The sequence below is a fragment of the Oncorhynchus masou genome, chromosome 19 (assembly GCF_036934945.1).
Source record: "Oncorhynchus masou masou isolate Uvic2021 chromosome 19, UVic_Omas_1.1, whole genome shotgun sequence".
Lineage (NCBI taxonomy): Eukaryota > Metazoa > Chordata > Actinopteri > Salmoniformes > Salmonidae > Oncorhynchus > Oncorhynchus masou.
In genome coordinates, this window is record NC_088230.1 from 19,069,641 (window position 1) to 19,092,400 (window position 22,760).

The 22,760-nt window shown below is 40.4% G+C and overlaps 1 protein-coding gene across 3 annotated transcripts; it reads left to right on the forward strand.

The window, feature by feature from the left end:
• Positions 1–476: 476 nt before the first annotated feature.
• LOC135505942 (uncharacterized) lies at positions 477–4,430 on the forward strand. 3 transcript variants are annotated; one of them, XM_064925210.1, is made up of 10 exons: positions 477–582; positions 1,325–1,344; positions 1,513–1,707; positions 1,847–2,043; positions 2,292–2,336; positions 2,497–2,512; positions 2,905–3,105; positions 3,209–3,411; positions 3,754–3,799; positions 4,038–4,430. In XM_064925210.1, exons 1-10 carry the CDS (start codon positions 575–577, stop codon positions 4,136–4,138), a joined length of 1,032 nt encoding a protein of 343 aa, XP_064781282.1. In that variant the 5' UTR covers positions 477–574; the 3' UTR covers positions 4,139–4,430. The 3 variants fall into 3 exon arrangements, with proteins under 3 accessions (XP_064781282.1, XP_064781283.1, XP_064781284.1); XM_064925211.1 differs by having other exon boundaries at positions 2,914–3,105; XM_064925212.1 differs by lacking the exon at positions 1,325–1,344 and having other exon boundaries at positions 483–582.
• Positions 4,431–22,760: the final 18,330 nt, after the last annotated feature.

The window sequence follows — 22,760 nt, forward strand, 5'->3', positions numbered from 1 at the left end:
CAAACCTTTGAGATGACTTCATTCCTGAAACACCCTCTTTGTGGATACAAGAAACAAGAATCTCATCTCATTCACCACGACTGTAAAAGGGGCAGTTTCTTGCATCCAACCAGTAAGAACAGGTTTTGTGTTGAGCAGACGCAAAACAGATTCCAGATCAGCTACTTCTACCCTATATGCATTCCCCCACATGGCCCCCAAGCCTTAAAGCTGTTCCCGTGAGAGTGTCTAACAATACTGGATGTGATTTCTGTATGAATATTACTCATAGCGTTGGTGACAAGTTATGTTAGTTTTTCTTTTTTACTTTTACAATGAATGTTAAAGAGACTTTTTAGATTGTTTCACAGGCTAATGGTTAACTACGGCCAGTTGAATGCCAGATGAGAAAACAGGTGATGGTGCAGTTCTAAAAGCCTCCTATAGTGTCTCTTGAATATGAAAGTGAAACTGTTTCTGATAAAACCATCTCTTTTCCCTCAGGCTGTGTGCTTTTTCACTTTCCTCTGGGCATCAAAGAAGGTAGTCAGATAGTCTTTCAATAGTCATCATCCAAAGGAATTCACACACCATTATGGTTCAGTAAGTCAATTTTCCTCTTTACATTTAGCACTAACTTAGACATGATACAGTTAAAGGCAGATCTGATCTGTGTAATTTTTGTTCAATTGATATCCAGACTGAAACAACAGAAGACTGATAATAATTTCCAAATTGATAGGCACACCGTATAAGTATTAGTCATGGAATCATTGGTTGCGTTTACACAAATGACACAATAATCTTTTTCCACTAATTGGTCTTTTGATCAATCAGATCAGCTCTTTAGTCAATAATTGGTCAAAACTTCAGAATTGGTCTGCCTGTGTAAATGCAGCCATTATGTTGCAGATGAGTTGTTCTTAGGAGATCACCTGTCTGAAAACTCATGCATTGCTCATTGTTCACCCTTCATTGAGTTCGTATTTAACACCACTATGCTTTATGAATAAGTCAGTGTTGTGGTGTGTATAGGCTACTGGTGCAGACAATAACATATAATGGGGTTTATGATGCCAATTATATGGGCGTAAAATAGATGTGAGCTATTGACTTTTAGTTTCTTGTTTGCTGTAAATCACATGGTCAAATAAAGGCAAGAGGGGAGGTGTGTGGGAGACTGCATAGCTTCTCAGAGTGATGTCATAGTCAGAACGAAAGTGAAAGACAACTTCAAATATTTCCATTGTCTGCATACTGGTTGTTCTATTATACAGTGAGATATGTATTTTATTGTCTGTTACATGATTAATAAATATGTTTTCCCTGTTCACTCCCCTTACATATCTACAATGGAACGCAGAGGTAATTATTTTAGCAGGACACAGACCTACCACTTATTTAAATAATGTTTCAGGCCAGATCTTAGGTTAGGCTTATAGTTGTCTGGGCAGTGATCTAAACCAAAACATTGCTAGTTTTAGTTTTAAGGTCTATACTTGACTTTTCTTTTTTTAATCCATTATAAAACAGAGGTGCCAAGGTTGATGAGGTACTACACCATCACCACCGGCAATACTATGGATTCTCATATCCAGTTTATGAGACAACTTGGAGGAGGCTTCACTGAAGTGATGTCACCAGAGCAGAGTGATGTCATCATGGCTTTCTGTCCCATCGTCTCTCGTGCTGGTACTGATATTGAGGCAGCACAGCAGCAGATTCCAGGTAGCCAAACCTCAAAGTATCTTCCAAAACTATATTACTGTCTCTTCTATCTCCATATCAGAGTTGATCTAGATAGAACATGTATCAAGTGGCTAATGACATGAATAAATGCTTTGTTTGTCCCTCATTCTTTTGACAGAGGGTAAAGATGTCATTCTGGTAGTTCTGCATCACGTTCTTAACCCAGACTGCACTGCACCTGACAGCAGCAGACTAGTGACCAGAAGTGATGTAATACTCACAGTGGACTGTCTGTTCCATGAGAGTAAGGGAGGACTACTGAACTGTCCTCGCAACAAAGCAGCAGTTGGTAACATTCTGAACAGGAAGCCAAAGGTAGTTCACCCATGTTCTGTGTATATCTGTCATTCAGTCAGGATCATTCATGAATTGGACACACAAACCAGACTCAGTTGGTTAGCAAAAACAGTACATGCAAAAGCAGACATTTTAACTGGAGCATTTTATTAGACAGGGTCCAAGAGTGTAAATAATTTGTTTTCATTTAAATATGAGTATTTGTTATTTTTAATGAAAGTATATTGAACCACTTTATTCAGTGTATTGCAATATTTTATTCATAGGTGGTAGATATCAGCATTGACATCCCTGATCACAGAAACAGTCCGGTATGTATATTTTCATTTTAGGAGTTGCCACTTAACAGCTGACAACATTACCAACAATTGTTAACCACTATATGATGTTTTTAGTCTGATTCATAGTTAATTTTTTACAAAGTTTAAAGAGATCCATTTTTTTATGTAATTTGTAACCTCTCTGTTGCAGCATACATTTCTTCGAGGTAAGTACTAACTATAAATCATACATTAATATGATGTATATGTACAATATCTACATTCCTTTGTCATATAAGATATTGGGGGATCAATGTTGATTCCTGTAAGAAAAACAGACTGCAAACTGATTATGTGGAAGCATTTTGACTTCAGTTGGAAAACCACATCCACCACTTTCTCATTTCCAAGAACTATTATGAAGGAACTGCCTCCCGTCTCGTTTCAGAGACATAGTTCATCTTGACTGGATTGCCATATTACCAAATAAGCACAGTGGACTACTAGTGTGTTCTTCCCCTTGAACTAGTTTGATGTAATACAATTAAACATATAAACATTATATCTAAAAAGTGTGAATAATGTCTACATTTTCTTCATATTGTCTATGTCTCTATAGGGATGTCAGGGATGGTGAGATTCTTCATATTTGTGGTTGGCAATACCTTGGGTGCTCATGTGGATTTGACAAGACATCTCGTCATCAGAGGAGGCTGTACTGAAGTGATTTCACAAGAGGAGAGTGATGTCCTCATGGCTTTCTGTCCCATCGTCTCTCGTGCTGGGACTGATATTGAAGCAGCACTGCAGCAGATTCCTGGTAATCTAGTCAGGGCAGGGTCAATCCATCCAAAATTAATTGGAAAAGGCAAACAAAATAAAATGGTAATGAGATGAAGTGTATTTTGTTTTCCTTTTGACAGCGGGTAAACCTGTCATTCTGGTAGTACTGCATCACACCTTCAACCCAGACTACACTGTACCTGACAACAGCAGACTAGTGACCAGAGGTGATGTAATACTCACAGTGGACTGTCTCTTCCATGAGAGCCAGGGACTATTGGAGTGTCATCGCAATGAAGCAGCAGTCAAAGAGATTCTGAAGAAGCTTAATATACATCCTGAGGTAAAAGCTCATCACCGTCATTTTTTCTCTCACTTTGTTAGTTATGTACTATGAGAGCTAAAGATAATGTTGAAATCTTTAATTCTTTGACAAACTGAATCTGGATCTGTCTGTATGGGTCTGCTCATGGTATGACAAACCAAAGCAAACGACAAAATACATCAGCATTATACTCTCTCAACCAATTTTCGTATTGAGATTTTCTTCTTTTGTATTGTTGGTCAAAGTCCTATTCAGAGGTCTACATGTTGCTTGTAATGTAGTAAATATACAGTACAACCTCCATACTATTCTGAGGGTTCTGAAGCCAATGTGTCTTTTTCTAATTGTTTTAATTTCCAGATGGTGTGTTCCAGTGTCCTTGATTGCATCAGAGCAGACAGGCGTTGTAAGTCCATCATTAATTAAAACTAAATACTACAACATTACACTATTTACAGTTGCTTATGTTCACATTATATTCATAAGTAATAACTATGTAATCCATATGTAGTTGTTGGTAATTATGACATATTTTTATAGAGGTTATATTGTTTGCATTTCAGAAACATTGACTGTATTGTGATAATTGTACTTTACTGTAGCTAACTGACATACAGCTTTTAATGATTTCTACACTCTTACAGGTTGCCAGAGATCACCATTTGTTGTTGGGCTCATTGTGTTTATTGTTCTTGTTCTTTTTTGTTTGGTGGTATTTTTGATTGTTTATTTCTGGAAACAATGAGGTTTATCATAACCTAATGGAAAAAGAGCAAGTAGGTCTAAACAGCAACAGAGGAATAAACTGTAGACTACACAGACAACACAGATAAACTGACTTAATTATACATTAAAAATAATGAATACAGCCTAATAAAGCACCTACTCTACATATCTATCTATCAGGATAGTATATTAGTTTAAGATGGCATGACGCTCATGTAATATTGTAGGACTACTCTGATAGTATATTCTGTGTTGTCACTTTGTTCTGCTTTGACTGCCCTTCTTTTAAATATTAAAGTCATTGAATTTCAGTTGCTTTATGAGTGTGTCATTGATGAAGCACAAATAGTCAAACACTGTACCTGACAGCAGCAGACTAGTGACCAGAGGTGATGTAATACTCACAGTGGACTGTCTCTTCCATGAGAGCCAGGGGTAGGAGTGATGATGCGTTCTTAACCAATTGGGAAGGTGGTATTTACCAGTTGGCAAGTCGTAAATACCCGTTTGCACTCGTTGAAAAATGCTGATTGGCTAATGACGAACAAGCTGCTTCAACCGTAAACTAAAACTACAGCTATGCATAGCTGCAGTAAGTAGGCGTGCTAGGTGTGCTGCCGCACCCCCTGAAAAATGAGAATCCAAAAGTAAATATATATTGACTTAGCAAACAAAAGAAACGTCCTCTCACTGTCAACTGCGTTTATTTTCTACAAACTTAACATCTGTAAATATTTGTATGAACATAACAAGATTCAACAACTTAGACATACACTGAACAAGTTCCACAGTCATGTGACTAACAGAAATGTAATAATGTTTCCCTGAACAAATGGGGGGGTCAAAATCAAAAGTAACAGTCAGTATCTGGTGTGGCCACCAGCTGCATTAAATACTGCAGTGCATCTCCTCCTTATGGACTGCACCAGATTTGCCAGTTCTTGCAGTGAGATTTTAACCAACTCTTCCAAGGCACCTGCAAGTTTCCGGACATTTCTGGGGGGAATGGTCCTAGCCCTCAACCTCAGACGTGGTCCTAGCCCTTACCCCCAGACGTGCTCAATGGGATTGAGATCCAGGTCTTTGCTGGCCGTGGCAGAACACTGACATTCCTGTCTTGCAGGATATCACGCACAGAACGAGCAGTATGGCTGGTGGCATTGTCATGCAGGAGGGTCATGTCAGGATGAGCCTGCAGGAAGGCTACCACTTGATGGAGGAGGATGTATTCCTTGTAACGCACAGCATTGAGATTGCCTGTAATGACAACAAGTTCAGTCCACCCCAGACCATGACTGACCCTTCACCTCAAAATCGATCCCGCGCCAGAGTACAGGCCTCGCGTAACGCTCATTCCTTCGACAATAAACGCAAATCCGACCATCACAAAACCCCGACTCGTCAGTGGAGAGAACTTTTTGCCAGTCCTGTCTGGTCCAGCGATGGTGGTTTTGTGCCCATAGGTGACATTGTTGCCGGTGATGTCTGGTGAGGACCTGCCTTACAACAGGCCTACAAGCCCTCAGTCCAGCCTCTGATAGTATTTGACCTTTTCTCCACTGATATATTGAGGAGATTGAAATACTGCTAGTTTTACAGAAAACTGCCCTATCAGTAGCCACCACAGCCATTTTGGCTGACACTGCCATTCTATCAGCTCCTTTGTTGTTCAACTCTACGTGCCATTCTGGTAGCTATCATGGGGACGAAAAGGGAAGTTATTTGGAGTACAGTGGCATATCCCATCCCTGCATTGAGGTACGTTTTCTGACCAATATCTGCCGCCGGCTCCACGGTGTCTTGATATAACCATATTTACGTTCCGACCTCAGTGTAGGCAGTGTAAACAAGCGTAGCTGTAGTCAGTATCTTCTGGCAAAGACAAACACTACAGTATTAATTCTCTGTATTGCATACTTTCTTTGAGATTACTTCAATCCCGAAACGCCCTCTTTGTGGAGACAACAAATTAAATTCTCATCTCATTCACCACAACTGTAAAAAGGGGCAGTTTCTTGAGGCCAACCAGTAAGAACAGGTTGTGTTGAGCAGACGCAAAACAGATTCCAGATCAGGTACTTCTACCCTACATGCATTCCCCCACATGGCCCCCAAGCCTTAAAGCTGTTCCAGTGACAGTGTCTAACAATACTGGATGTGATTTCTGTATGAATAATACTCATAGCGTTGGTGACAAGTTGTACTTTTACTTTTCTTTTTTACTTTTACAATGAATGTCGTAGAGGCATTTTAGGTTGTTTTACAGGCTAATGGTTAACTAGGGCATGCCAATCTTTAACCAAAGGCCAGTTGAAAAAACAGGTGATGCTGCAGTTCTAAAAGCCTCCTATAGTGTCTCTTGAATATGAAAGTGAAACTGTTTCTGATAAAACCATCTCTCCCTCAAGCTGTGTACTTTTTCACTTTCTATAGGGCATCAAAAAACATAGGCTGATTGTCTTTCAATAGTCATCTTCCAAAGAAATTCATACACATTCGTACATTTATTGCTTCGGTAAGTCAAATTACCTGCTTACATTTAGCACTAACTGACACAGGATACCGTTAAAGGCGGATCTGTATCGTTTGTTCTATTTATATCCGGACGGATGATAACTGAGACGGATAATCATTTCCAAATTGATTGTCACAGAATGAGTCATGGCATCATTGGCTGCGTTTAAATAGGCACCCCAACATGGATCTTTTTTCGACTAATTGGCCTTTTGAAGAATCAGATCAGCTCTTTAGTCAATAATTGGTCAAAACTTCAGAATAGGTCTGCCTGTGTAAATGCAGCCATTATGTTGCAGATGAGTTGTTCTTAGGAGATCACCTGTCTGAAAACTCATGCATTGCTCATTGTTCACCCTTCATTGAGTTCTTATTTAACACCACTATGCTTTATGAATAAGTCAAAGTGATGTGGTGTGTATAGGCTACTGGTGCAGACAAGAACATATAATGGGGTTTATGATGCTAGTTATATGGGTGTAAAATAGATGTCAGCAATTCACTTTCATTTTCTTTGTTTTCTGTAGATCACATGGTCAAATAGAGGCAAGAGGGGAGGTGGTTGGGAGACTGCATAGTTTATCTCAGAGTGATGTTATAGTCAGAATGAAAAATGACTTGAAATATTTACATTGGTTGTTATACTGTGATATGTATTATATCATATGTTACATGATTAATATCTTTTCCCTGTTCACTCCACTTACATGTCCAGAATGGAACGCAGAGGTAATTATTTTAACAGGACAAAGGCCTACCACTTATTTAAATAATGTTTAAGGCCAAATCTTAGGTTAGGCTAATAGTTGTCTAGGCATTGATCTAAACCAAAACATTGCTACTTTTAGTTTAAGGGTCTATACTTGACTTTTCTCTTTTTTGTCCATTAGAAAACAAAGATGATAGATGATAAAGATGTCATTCCAGTAGTCCTGCATCACTATTTTAACCCAAAGTGCACTGTACCTGACAGCAGCAGACTAGTGACCAGAAGTGACAGTCCACTGTGAGTATTCTATGTTTTCATGAAAATCAGGGAGGACTACAGAACTGTCCTCACAATGAAAAAGCAGTTAAAAATATTTGGAGGAAGCTTGACATATGTCCTGAGGTGATGAATCAATTTATCAATATCTTCACTCTGTTGTTGGCAAATCTGAGTGGGTGGGCTTGCACTTTTGGGATTATTGTATTGGTTCCATTATGTTGGGTAAGCTAAATCAAGAAAAAAACTAAATATGAGTTGATGATGTACTGTGATAACTTATCTTTTTGTGCTTCTTGTTTGTTTTTCTAAAGACCAAAGACCAGATGGACAGTGTGGTATGCCAATATCTTTTTAATTGGACATTTCTAACATATTATGCTATATCCTGTCTAATATATTTGTTCTTCTTTTTTCCCCGGTGGATTTTAAGTGTCTGTTTGGGTATAGTGTCTGTTTGGGTATAGTTGTAATCTTGGCCAACTTTTTTTTAAAGAAAATTATTTCAGAGAAATATGCTTAGCTAGTTGGCTGCATGTCTGTTCCAACAGTGAATCAATGATAACCTCACAACTGTGGAAGTGGGGCCAATTCTAAACATGTTTCCCATCAGATATACATTTTCTGATGTGATATCCTTCAAAAATAGTAAAAGAGCATAGAGGACTTGCCACTTGCTTTGTGTCATTTCTCCCCACTTACGACAACACACAAATGATCAAATTCAAAAGACCTGTAACCACAGTTACTGCCAGCTGGCTACTGAAGCTAGAGTTGTTCTTGCAGTAAATGTTTTCTATCCAATCAGGCAGTGAGCATTCACACCAATTATTATTTAAAGTTAATTCACAGTCAATTCTGGAGTTCACTGTACTTGACAGCAGCAGACTAGTGACCAGAACTGATATAATACTCAGTGTGGACTGACTGTCTGTTACATGACAGCCAGGGAGGACTGGGATTGATACTGAAGCAGCACTGCAGTTGCCTGGCTACCCAAACTCCTTGCTCCACCCAAATGCTACGCCACGCCTAAGGACGTTAGTTTCTGGATCTGAGAACCTCCCTGACAATTTCTAGAATGCAAACACATTCTAACCATTCTGATCGATGTTAGAAACCAATGGGTTGGGCCAGAGTCATTGGCTTTGATACTCTGATTGGTTAGAGATTATCCCATCACTGATTACTTTGTTTTGTACAACACCCCTCATTTTGACGTCACTACAAACAATGCTTACCCTACTAGCTAAGTAACTACTACGTAACTATTACTAAGATGACACTTGTCTATAGCAATTCATGGAACTGAACCGGTCACTTGATCAGAGTTTAGTGTAGTACTGCATCACACCTTCAACCCAGACTCCACTGTAGTTGATAGCAGCAGACTAGTGACCAGAGATTATGTAATGAAGACTGTTAACCTTCTGTTCCATGAGAGCAAGGGAGGACTACTGATGTGTCGTCACAATAACAAAGCAATCACAAATATTTTGAAAACAATAAAGAAACAGAAAGGAAGCAAGGGCGGTTGCTGCAGCATTTCCTTATGAAAGGTCCAAAGAGTATTTGTTGGTCCGTGGTTTGTAATGAGGAGCAAACAGACTCTGCACTTGACACATTTATGAAATTACTTAATCCTGTTACTAAAATGAAATGCACCCTTAAAGAACATGACTGTAAAAATGGTTAAATCCCTGTGGATTGATGAGGAATTTAGAATTGGTATGGTTAAAAGGGATGAGGCAAGAAGGAATGGCAAATAAGTCAAATTTAGGCATGACATGCCAGCATCAAAACGCTGATACTACACATCCAAGTATATCTGCCCAAATTATGAAAGACAAACATTGTCATTTTTAATTCTGTAAAGTGAGTGTGGAAGAAGTGAAATGTTTTGTTGTTGTCTATCAACAATGACAAGCCGCCGGGGTCTGACAACTTGGATAGAAAATGACTGAGGATAATAGTGGACGATATTGCCATTCCTATTTGTGTCAATGGTGTGCGTACTGGGAGTGGAGTCAGGTGCAGGAGAGCAGAGAGTTGAGAAACAGGCGCACACTTTATTGAGGCAGGAGAAACCAACAGCCAATATGCAAAAGTGCAACACGCGCAAACAGTCACAATAATTATGTTCAAACAAATAAACATACCTCGTGAATAAAACACGGAACAAACAAACACTAGTCTAGCGCATCAAAATTGACATGTAACACAAACAATTACACACAAAGACATGAGGGGGAGCAGAGGAATAAATACATGTAGTGTGATTGGGGAATGAAAACCAGGTGTGCAGGGAACACGCCAAAACAAATGGATAAATGAAAAATGGAGCGGCGATGGCGAGAAAGCTGGTGACATCAACCGCAGAACGCCAACGGAACAAGGAGACGAGCAAACTCGGCGGAAGTCGTGACAATTTGCCATATTTTCAATTTAAGCCTACTAGAAAGTGTGTGCCCTCAGGCCTGGAGGGAAGCAAAAGTCATTCCGCTACCTAAGAATAATAAAGCCCCCTTTACTGGGTCAAACAGCCAACCAATCAGCCTTTCACCAACACTTAGTAAACTTTTGGAAAAAAATTGTGTTTGACCAGATGCTATTTTACAGTAAACAAATTGACAACAAACTTTCAGCATGCTTATTGGGAAGGACATTCAACAAACACAGCACTTACACAAATGACTGATGATTGGCTGAGAGAAATTGATGGTAAAAAGATTGTGGGGGCTGTTTTATTAGACTTTAGTGTGGCTTTTGACATTATCGATCATAGTCTGTTGCTGGAAAAACACAAGTGTAACGGCTTTACACCCCCTGCTATATTGTGAATAAAGAGTTCTGTCTAACAGAACACAGAGGATGTTCTTTAATGAAAGCCTTTCCAACATAATCCAGGTATGCTCTACCTTCTTAACAGCACTATTAACAAGGCAGGTCCTACCGGCACTAGTTTTGTAGCACCTGGACTATTGTTCAGTTATGTGGTCAGGTGCCACAAAAAAGGACTTACAGGCTGACTACACCGCTCACGTCACATGCGCGAGTGTTGTAAAATCATTTTAGTAATCTATATTATTCAATTATTGCACCCGCACTGCTTGCGCGCACCAACAAGCATCTGCCTTGCCAAGGGCTAAAATAGAAGTCAATTCTATTTCTGACGCTGATCACGCTGCAAGTCCTGCCTCTCCCATCTCCTCATTGGTTTATAGAAGCAGGTATTCACGTGCCATCTCCTCATTGGTTATACCCACATGGGTGACTGAAAGACGAACGAGGTCAGTGGTGGTAATGCACCTAATTTATGAAAGTTGCCAATCGCAATATAAAGTCAAGAGAAGAAAAAGCCTGGAAGGAGAGATGACTAGAAATGATTCTGTTGACCATTTTATATGTGGATTAATTGGTGGAGTAGAGGACCTTGTGCATTTCAGGTAAAATAACAACTCAATGTTTATATCCCAGGACAAATTAGCTAGCAACAGCAAGCTAGCTAAATAGGACAAATTAGTTAGCAAGTGCAAGCTGGCTAGCTAAATTGCCCAAAATGTTAAATGCTTTTCGACCTGTCCCCAAATTAATATGATTGGTTAAGAGTTTGTTTTGACATTTTAACCTGTGTTTCGTGATCGCATTTGGTGTGGGGGGACAAAATATATTTAAGCACGATGGCGCACTCACGCAGACGGTTTGGGTTTGGTGTTAGGAAAATTGCAATTGGCTCAGAACAGGGCAGCACGGCTGGTGGCCTTGGCAGCAGCTAATGGGGATCCATAATAAACACAAATACAAGAGACCAGGATGTGCACACTCACCTCAATATAAAATGGATGACAGAACCAACCTGTTATTAGAAGTGTGTGAGACAGTGTAATCAGCAGTAATACATAACACCACCCTAATTATTGGCTTTTTGGAAAGCATTCTGACAGTGAAAGACAAGCTAAAATAAATCAATTGTAAGAAGTACCCAAGCTATTTACTTGGGACTGATATTGAAGCAGCACTGCAGCAGATTCCAGGTAATCAATATGAACGCTTGCCCTAGATGTAGGGAGCTCATACGTGCCTAAAGGTCATTAAATATGACTGATATTGGATCATACAACAAATGTGGATAGCAGTAGTACACACAAAACACTATCCTGATAATGGCATGTTTCATCGAGCACCACACATTGTCTTGGCCTTTGCAGATAACGCGCAGAGGGGTGCGTGTGTGTCCTCAATTTGCAGCGGGCTGCCATGTTTGCTGTCACTTAGTCAGAATGCACATCAGCATTTAATATTTTTCTCTACTCTTGCCCCGCTTGTTAGATAATATGCACATAGATAGCTTGATAGCAAACGTCCTCACCATGCGATTTATCATAGTAGCAGGCAGCAGCAATCTAAACGATCAGACAGAAAACGTGAGGAAAACTGATCAGGTGAAATGATGTAGTGTTAGGAGAAAGTTAGAATAACAGATTGGCATGATTGTGGACTACAGGAAAATGAGGACCAAACACGCCCCCATTCTCATCAACGTGGCTGTAGTGTAGCAAGTTGAGAGATTCAAGTTCCTTGGTGTCCACATCACTAACAAACTATCATGGTCCAAACACACTCAGTCAGTCGTGAAGAGGGCACAACAAAACCTATTCCCCCTCAGGAGACTGAAAAGATTCGGCATGGGTCCTCAGATCCTCAAAAAGTTCTACAGCTGCACCATCGAGAGCATCCTGAATGGTATGGCAACTGCTCGGCCTCCGACCGCGAGGCACTATAGAGGGTAGTGCATACGGCCCTGTCCATCACTGGGGCCAAGCTTCCTGCCATCCAGGAACTCTCTACCAGGCAGTGTCAGAGGAAGGCTCTAAAAAACCCAAGTCATAGACTGTTCTCTCTGCTACCGCACGGCAAACAGTCCCGGCGCGCCAAGTCTAGGACCAAAAGGCTTCTTAAAAGGTAGACTCAGCAATATGACGTAGATGTAGATCGTTAACAGCATAGTGGGACAATATCTGCAACAACTAAGAGCATTGAAGGGCAAGGCTCAACTTCTGTTTTGGTCCTGTGGCTCTAACAGGGTGGAGTGAACCCATGCACATGCGCATCTTCGTTCATCTTAATATCTGCAGTGCTGCTCGTGGCAACTTCATTTAGCTGAGTCTGCCTTCAAGCATCCTAAATAACGCCATAGATTTACAGAAAAAAAGGCAACTTGAAAGAAAAACATGTCAAATCAAATTGCATTTGTCACACGCGCCGAATACAACAGGTGTAGACCTTACAGTGAAATGCTAACTTACAAGCCCTGAATCAACAAGGCTTTAAGAAGTTAAGAAAAATAAGTGTTAAATAAAACATTTAAGTAATAAATAATTCAACAGCAGCAGTAAAATAACAATAGCGAGGCTATATACAGAGGGTACCGGTACAGAGTCAATGTGCGGGGGCACCGGATAGCTGAGGTAATATGTACACGTGGGTACAGTAGAGTTAACTATCGATAGATAATAAAGAGAGTAGCTGCAGCGTAAAAGAGGGGTCTGGCTAGCCCTTTGGTTAGCTGTTGAGGAGTCTTAAGGCTTGGGGGTAGAAGCAGTTAAAACCTCTTTGGGATAGACATGCTGCGAGCTGCCCACCTTCACAACATCCGGTGAAATTCAAGCGTGAAATTCAAAAATACAAAAATCGTAATATTAAACATTCATGAAAATACAAGTGTACATGCATCATTTAAAAGCTTAACTTGTTGTTAATCCAGCCGCTTTGTCAGATTTCAAAAAGGCTTTACGGCGAAAGCATACCATGCAATTATCTGAGGACAGTGCCCAGCACACAAAATCATTAAAAACATTTTCCAAACCAGCAGAGGCGTCACAAAAGTCAGAAATAGCGATAAAATAAATCACATACCTTTGTTTGCAATCTCAAGTGTCCCAGCTACATAACAAATGGTCCTTTTGTTCGATTAAGTCCTTCTTTATATCCCAAAAAAGTCAGTTTAGTTGGCGCGCTTGATTCAGTAATCCACCTGTTCCCCTCGTTCAAAATGCATACAAAGTAATCCCAAAAGTTACCAATAAACTTTGTCCAAACAAGTCAAACAACGTTTCTGAACAATCCTCATGTACCCTAATATGTAAATAAACAATCAAATTTAAGACGGAGAATAGTGTGTTCAATACTGGAGATAAATAACGAAGTGCGTACCCTCATCCACGAGCGCCACAAGACTACAGTCAAAATGAGAGCAACCTCGAAAAACTACAAATTCCAGCTAATTTAAAAAAAACAAGCCTGAAACCCTCTCTAAAGACTGTTGACATCTAGTGGAAGCCATAGGAACTGCAATCTGGGAGAGTTTCCTTTGATTTTCCCATAGACAGACATTTGAATGGGTGATGACCTCAATTTTTTATTCTGGATGGATTCTCCTCGGGTTTTCGCCTGTCATATCAGTTCTGTTATACTCACAGACATTATTTTAAAAGTTTTAGAAACTCAGAGTGTTTTCTATCCAATACTAACAGTTACAGTGGGGCAAAAAAATATTTAGTCAGCCACCAATTGTGCAAGTTCTCCCACTTAAAAAGATGAGAGGCCTGTAATTTTCATCATAGGTACACTTCAACTATGACAGACAAAATGAGAAAAAAACATTCAGAAAATCACATTGTAGGATTATTAATGAATTTATTTGCAAATTATGGTGGAAAATAAGTATTTGGTTACCTACAAACAAGCAAGATTTCTGGCTCTCACAGACCTGTAACTTCTACTTTAAGAGGCTCCTCTTTATCCTCCACTTGTTACCTGTATTAATGGCACCTTTGGCACGTTTGAACTTGTTATCAGTATAAAATACACCTGTCCACAACCTCAAACAGTCACACTCCAAACTCCACTATGGCCAAGACCAAAGAGCTGTCAAAGGACACCAGAAACAAAATTGTAGACCTGCACCAGGCTGTGAAGACTGAATCTGCAATAGGTAAGCAGCTTGGTTTGAAGAAATCAACTGTGGGAGCAATTATTAGGAAATGGAAGACATACAAGACGACTGATAATCTCCCTCAATCTGGGGCTTTTTTGGTAAAAACTCAACTCGTCATGTTTGGAGGACAAAGAATGCTGAGTTGCATCCAAAGAACACCATACCTACTGTGAAGCATGGGGGTGGAAACATCATGCTTTGGGGTTGTTTTTCTGCAAAGGGACCAGGACGACTGATCCGTGTAAAGGAAAGAATGAATGGGGCCATGTATAGTGAGTGAGTGAAAACCTCCTTCCATCAGCAAGGGCATTGAAGATGAAACGTGGCTGGGTCTTTCAGCATTACAATGATCCCAAACACACCGCCCGGGCAATGAAGAAGTGGCTTCGTAAGAAGCATTTCAAGGTCCTGGAGTGGCCGAGCCAGTCTCCAGATCTCAACCCCATAGAAAATCTTTGGAGGGAGTTGAAAGTCCGTGTTGCCCAGCAACAGCACCAAAACGTCACTGCTCCATGCAGATCTGCATGGATGAATTGGCCAAAATACCAGCAACAGTGTGTGAAAACCTTGTGAAGACTTACAGAAAACATTTGACCTCTGTCATTGCTAACAAAGGGTATATAAAAGTATTGAGATAAACTTTTGTTATTGACCAAATACTTATTTTCCACCATAATTTGCAAATAAATTAAAAATCTTACGATGTGATTTTCTGGATTTTTTTCTCATTTTGCCTGTCATAGTTGAAGTGTACCTATGATGAAAATTACAGGCCTCTCATCTTTTTAAGTGGGAGAACTTGCACAATTGGTGGCTGACTAATACTTCTCTGCCCCACTGTATATGCATATCCTAGCTTCTGGGCCTGAGTAACAGGCAGTTTACTTTGGGCACCTCAGTCATCCGAACTTCCCAATACTGCCCCCTATCCATACAGAAGCTTAAAAAGTTCAGTTTCACATAAACATTTTTTTATAGAGTGCCGAGGCTGGGATTCAAACCATACCCTGTTGTCTGAGAGTGCAATGGTTCCCAACTCTACCTGCTGCGCTACCAATCAAGTGCAGTAATTTGAAAACATTTGAACTAGATTTCTAGGTACGGTGTCCAGTAGAGGTCGGGGTTTGAAAGAAACTTTGAATCGAAGAAAGCACCCGGAACCACGGCGAAATCAATGGGATCTTGCATTTTGCAACGCCCGGTTTGAAAATGCACGTGATCTAAATGAAGCTTCGGACGTCATTGACCATTTGATAATGTTACTTTAAAACGATCTTTGGTACCTTGTATCGGATCAGTAGTGCTTTCAAAACTGCTTCGGAGGTGCTGTATCAATCGTCCCATCACTAATTAAAAAACACAACCAACTCATTCAACTTTTTTATGGATCAGTGTCTCAATAGCTGTGGCTCAATATGCATAACATGATTAAAACAACAATTTAAACAACAACAAAAAAATTCAGTACAATAAGTGTCTTATTTGGGCAGAAAGCTTAAATTCGTTAATCTAACTGTATTGTCCAATTTACAGTAGCTATTACAGCAAAAAAATACCATGCTGTTGTTTGAGGGGTGCACAACAACAAAACCCTTTTCACCGTGACAGGTTTGATAGATTCACATTTGAAGGTAAATAATTTACTTACATTCTGAAATCTTTCTCTGATTTGTCATCCTAAGGGTCCCAGAGATAAAATGTAGTGTAGTTTTGTTTGATAAAATCATTTTTCATATCCTAAACAGGTCCATATAGTATGCACGATTGATTTTGTATTTCCACTTGTTCAACTTGCAAAGAAAGAAATCTGTGAAAATCTAACGCTAAACGTTGTTTCAACCAGTCAAATTACGTTTGTATTTATTCCTCAGACACTCTAAAAAGCCTACAAGTAGAGGATGGTAAGTGCTTTACAGAACAATGAGACTTAGGACTTGGGATCAGCAGCAGAATTTTGTGTAGTGTGTGTTCTGGATTCTGTAATTGTAAATAGAGTGTGCATTTAGATTTTTTTACTTTGTTTGTGGTTTGTAGTGTGTTTACTTATGACATTAGATCAGTGTTGGCTGCTAACTTGGCCATTATCTTAAATATTTCACTTCTGTGTTTGGAGACATTGGATCAGCATTCTTGTCGCGTCTCCTGTTTGTACACTTTATGTAGGGAAGCTAATGATCCGTAATGTATGACATTCCTAGGAGTGTGTAAACTTGTATTTTTTATTAGCATAGCATTTTTGTAAGTTTTCTATAATTAAGTTCTTGAAAATGTATCAATTTACCAATTCGGCCACTTGGGTAGATTTGGGCAAATCGTGAAGGACACCTGGGTGACTTCATTCTAAATGTCATGCAGCTTGAAGTTCTTGAAGTTATCATTCTGAAACTTTGCACATACACTGGTGCCCTCTTGTGGACACCATCTGAATGGTCACCAAAGATGATGGTACAAAAGTATTCTGGTATTTTCTTTTACCAGATCTAATGTGTTATATTCTCCTACATTCATTTCCACAAACGTCAAAGTGTTTCCTTTCAAATGGTATCAAGAATATGCATATCCTTACTTCAATGCCTGAGCTACAGGCAGTTAGAGCAAGGCTGCAGGCTTCCGAGCGAAGAGCTATCCCGACACTCACTGAGATATGTTTGGAGTTTGCCAAAGATTATCCATTATATTGACCAGGAGCCAGTTTCCCAAAAGCATTTTAAGGCTAAATTCATCTAATGAACATAGTAGCCTTAAGATGCTTTTGGGAAAACGGGCCCAGATACTTAAGTGGCCGCTCTAAAATCTTGAAATAGAAATATATATATATATATATAAATAAATAAATAAATAAATAAATAAATATATATATATTTATTATACACAGGGTGTGTAAACTGTGTAATGAAATACTTACTTGCAAGCTACCTCAACATAGCCCTTGATCATGACTCTCAATTCCATTACATTACATGTCACTGGACGAAGGCGTCTTCTGTAGGAGGGAGTTTTGTTAAGAGGCTCGACGCATGGTTTGAACATTAACACGCATTGCTTGAGGTACAGTTTTGCAAGCTTAAGGACCTTATTAAATTGATACACACCTTTATAGGGTTAGTGTTCCCACAACGCCATTTCTCCATGTTACAGGTTGTGTTTACGGAAAACAGATGGAAGACAGAGTCGACTTCCTGTGCTTGTAAGGCATGACGCTGGAGACAGGAAGCAGGTACAGGGAGAACATTTAATCAACTACAGAAATAAAACAGGACAGGACCAGCGTCTAGACAGGACAAAGTAGCGAAATCAATGCTGACACAGGGAATAACGTGAGGAACAGACAGATGAAGGGAAGACAATCAAATAATAATAATAATAATAGAGTTCAGGTGGGTCCAATGAGGCTCTGGTGCGTGTAACGAAGGGGACAGGTGTGGCCATCCAACAGCTGGGACATGCGTCTTTGGAAATGCTCAGGACCGGAAGCGATTCCAAATGGCAAAACATTAAAACAGTAACGGCCAAACGGTGTTATAAACGTTGTGAGTGTCCTACTCTCTGATGACAGCGGTATCTGCCAGAAACCTGAGCGGGCATCCAGCTTTGTGAAGACTTGTGAGCCATCCAACTGAGCCAGTGACTGCTCCACTGACGGTAAGATGTGTCTCTCTCTACAGAGTGCCTCATTCAAGTTAGTCATGTCCACACAGATCCTTATGTCCCCATTGGCTTTTGGGACCACTACCATCCCTGCACACCAGTCTGTGGGACTCTCTATTTTAGACACCGCCCCAATTTCTTCCATCCTCCCCAACTCTTCCTTTACTCTGGCCAATAAAGGGATAGGCACCCGGCGGGGGGTGGTAAGGGCATAGGGGACAGCATCCTCTTTCATGCAGATTTTGTAGTCACCTTCTAACCTTCCTAGACCAGAAAACACTGTGGGGAATTTCTTTTTGAAAACCTCACCTGGGTCCTCCAGTTCGCTCACTCTCTCAATGAGTTGCAATGCTTCAATTGCTGGCAGCCCCAGCAATGGTCTGGCTAGAGAGTCAATGACGAAGACAGGCTGGATGGCACTTTTGCCTTTACTCTACAGTTTAATCACCAACTGCCCTACCACTGGTAATATCTTATCACTGGGCCCGTACAGTTGTTTGTTTGTAGAGAGCAAAGGGCCATCTCTACTATAGCTATACAGCCTAGTTGGGATAGCTGTCACTGCTGCCCCAGTGTCTAGTTTAAATGACACAACCTCCCCATTGAGTGTAATGTCTGAATGCCAGCCTCATTGTTTTCCTTTACTTCTCCCAAAAAGATGCTGTCCTGCTGTACCTCCTCTGAGACCTCATGCATTTGCTTTAATCGACAGACAGCTGAAAAGTGTCCTCTCCTGTGACATTTCCTGCATTCCGCATCTCTTGCTGGGCAATCTTTCCATCTGTGGAAAGGGGATTGTTGATTTCTCCACATCTGTCTCTGTTCTCTGTTCCCCTCTGTTTTTTTTAGCTCAGTATGAAAATGCATTTATTTCCTCACTCTCTTCGCTCTGCAAGGAGCTGCTGTCGCGCAGCATCGTCTGCTGTCTTTTTACTGTCTCACTCTGCCGAACCTGGTTCACAGCTTTGGACAAGGTAAGCTGGGAATCCAACTGTAACTTTTCAGAAAGTGATATATTTCTTATTCCCACTACAATCCGATCTCGGATGAGCTCTTCCCTGAGCGCACCAAACTGACAATGTTCTGCTAGAACAGCTGTGATAAAACTGTCGGTGGTTTCACCCTGCTCCTGTTTGCGCATATTAAACCTAGCTCTCTCAAATATAATGTTGTGTCTCCCTACAAAATGTGTTTCAAAAGTCTTTAACGGCACTGTAGTTAAGTTTCTCTTCCTCGTTCAACGTTGAAGCATTTAATATATCCTCGGCTTCATCACCCATAGAGTAGATCAGTATATTAACTTGAAATGCCTAATTTTTCACGTTTAAGCCTGATGCTACCCTGTAACTTTCAAAGTGCCTGATCCATTTCGGCCAGTTTTGAATGTACATACAAACAAAATTCTCCAGGGGACTAATGCGAAATCCTTCATCACTAGCCACTGGCCTGTCCGTGTTTGCGCCAGAGCCCGTTGAACTTGGAGTCGCGAACCCTGAAATCCCGCCAGCTTCTTCGTCTTGCAACATGTTGCTTAGCAGTAACTTAGTCCTTGCTCGTTAGCTAGCAAAATAATGATATGCTCTGTTTTATCTCTAACACTGTGCCCTCCCTGCTTTGAAACAGCCTGAAAGTATGATTTACTTGGTACGTCCTTCACGTTTATGTGATTATTAAAACCACTTCTGACACCATGTAGTATGATCTAAAATAAGGACGTGCGACAACGAGGTTCTAGGGACTGCTGAAAAAGAACATGGATCCATACAGGGCTCTGTTAGCTTACAGAGTTACACCACTGCATCATGGGCCGTCGCCTGCAGAGCTCCTGATGGGCAGGAGGCTGCGTTCCTCATTGCCTCTCTCGCCGGCTCAGCTTAAACCCCGATGGCCTAACAGGAAGGCCATCGCTGAGAGGGACAAACATCTAAAACAAACGCAAACTGGGGACTTTAATTGGAGACACCGTGCTAAGGAGTGGCCAGAGCTGGCCGAAGGTCAACGTGTGTGGATTACAAACACAAAGACACCAGCAATAGTGCTGAGGAAAGCGGATGCCTCGCGCTCCTATGTGGTGGACACAGGCTCAGAAGAGGTACGAAGGAACAAAACACACCTCAGAGCTCTTCCAGATCTACCAGCCACACAGACCTACCAGCCACACAGACCTACCAGCCACACAGATCTACCAGCCACACAGATCTACCAGCCACACAGACTGAGGCCACAGAAAATGCACAAAAGGAGGGTGAAGGAGAGAGAATGCTCACGGAGCCACAAGCGCACCCAAAAAGGGATGTGAAGCCACCAGAGTGGCTGAAAGACTATGTTACGTGAAGAGAAAACATACTGTTGGAGACCATACCCAGCAAAATGAGACTGTACCTAAGTTAATGTTCATACTGTGTGATTTAATGCTTTCATACTGTTTCAGGATGGGAAGTAGCAGATTAGAGAATAATACTGGTTTCCAAATTGCAATTCAGTTATGCTTCAGTGGTTATGCATGTTGAGTTCTTATTCATGGGAGAGGGGAAGATGTAGTAGGATGTCCCTTGGGGGTATCCTTACCTAGGTAGGACATGTGAGGGTTAGGTTAATAAACATGCTGGAGCTAGAACCTCGTTGTCGCGCGTCCTTATTTTAGATCATACTACACTAGAAGCACAAGCATTTCGCTACACTCGCATTAACATCTGCTAACCATGTGTATGTGACAAATACATTTTGATTTGATTTAATTATGACAACTTCATAGGACATCCTCCAGCCTATCCGAGCTCTTGCAGCAGGAACTGACATGTTATCCACCCAATCAAAGGATCAGAGAATTAATTTAGTACTGAAAGCGTTAGCTACAGCTAACTAGCACTGAAGTGTATAAAATGTGATGAGTAGTTGACTCAAAGAGAAAGAAAATAGTTGAACAGTTTTGAAAATATTAATTTCTTCCATAATGAAAGAGAAGCAAGAGAGAAAGAGAGATTTTTTTCACACTATAAAAGTTTGTGTTTCTTACATTTACATACGACTAGTTTCTATTTTCTTAGCATGTTGGGCCTAAATTGTGTTAGCCACTAACACTAGTTAGCTAGCTAATAAATGTACTGATTCTGAGCAAATTTAGCCGCTGTACCTCCAGATTATACCAGGGATGGTGTGACCTAAATCAGCATGTTGTTTGTGCAACATTATCTTCTAAATCAAAGAGGACTACACAATGCATGAGTACATGAAGTAGCTAAGAGAAAACATTAAATGTAGCCAAAGATTATAGGGTCCCCTAGAAAACACTGACCATCACTTTGGTTCCTACCCTGTCACAATAACTCCTCCCTGGCATTTTCATTCGTTGGCATGTTAAACACTGTATTCAAAGTGCCCCCTATTATATTCTAACTATAGAATAAGAATAATCATTATATTTCCATGATTCCAACAGTTTCTCTAAATCTCAATTTTAAAATAAGGCCTAAATGGTTTTCCCATATCATGCTGCACTTTGTGGCAATGTGGAAATTATCTAAAATGAGTGCAGGGAGCATAAATGTATAAAATATTTTTGGTTTAAGTTGAAGTTAACAGTATAAAACAATCAGAATAGAGAAAGACCCATTGAAATCACTTAGAATGTATGTGTTGCCACCCTAGGTTCACACACAACTCATAAAACAAATGTAGAACTTGTATTATTCAAAAACATAAAATATATATTTTTTTATACCTGATAAGATATTTTTGGCCATTTTGCCAAGGCCTAGCTGACAGACTATTTTGATGATGTTATGACAAACTATTTTGAAAACCAGTCAAAACACACAGCTAGCTACTGTTACTGTACTTAATGTAGCTAGCTAGCTAAGTTGTTAGCCAACTCTACTAACGTGATGTAGCCTAATGCACTGATCTTACCTGCTACTACTAGATATTCCAATCGAAAACAGCAGACAACAAAACTTCTGATTTCAGAAAATGATAACATAAGCCGCTAAAGTTTAAAAACGTTACAGTTTTTACAGAGGAGAAGAGACGCTCCTCTTCTAGTTCCGGCCAATTCTATAACTATTTTCTCATTGGTCAATTATTGGTTACGTCTTGGTTGCACAGGCGTCTCAGATTGGTGAGTTGGTGATGAGTGCAATTATTGGTTACTTGTTGGTTACAGCTATATGATTTGTTGTCGCAACCAGAAATGTCCTTGACTCACCGTTGTCAGGGGGCGCCAAGGATGCTACTGACACTTGCACCATATATATATATTTTTAACTAAACCAAGCTAGACCCCAGGCTGTCGTTTCCAATGAGAACACATTATTCGTAAATTGGCTCTGGCTATGTACTCCGATTTCAGAGCGCTATTGTCTGAGTGTGCCAGAGCGCAGTATAATTGATGAATCGACTTCCGCTCAGCACCCGTTTTAGCCAATTAGCTTGGGTGCTTGACTGCGGTTGTGAGGTCAGAACGCTTGGATCAAGCCTACTCCTCGGTCAGATCGTTCA

What these genes read in the sequence shown, in the direction of transcription:
- LOC135505942 (XM_064925210.1), top strand. An exon ending in AGCACAGCAGCAGATTCCAG is followed by an intron (nt 1,708 to 1,846) that starts GTAGCCAAACCT and finishes TTCTTTTGACAG; the next exon opens with AGGGTAAAGATGTCATTCTG. An exon ending in CATCAGAGCAGACAGGCGTT is followed by an intron (nt 3,800 to 4,037) that starts GTAAGTCCATCA and finishes ACACTCTTACAG; the next exon opens with GTTGCCAGAGATCACCATTT.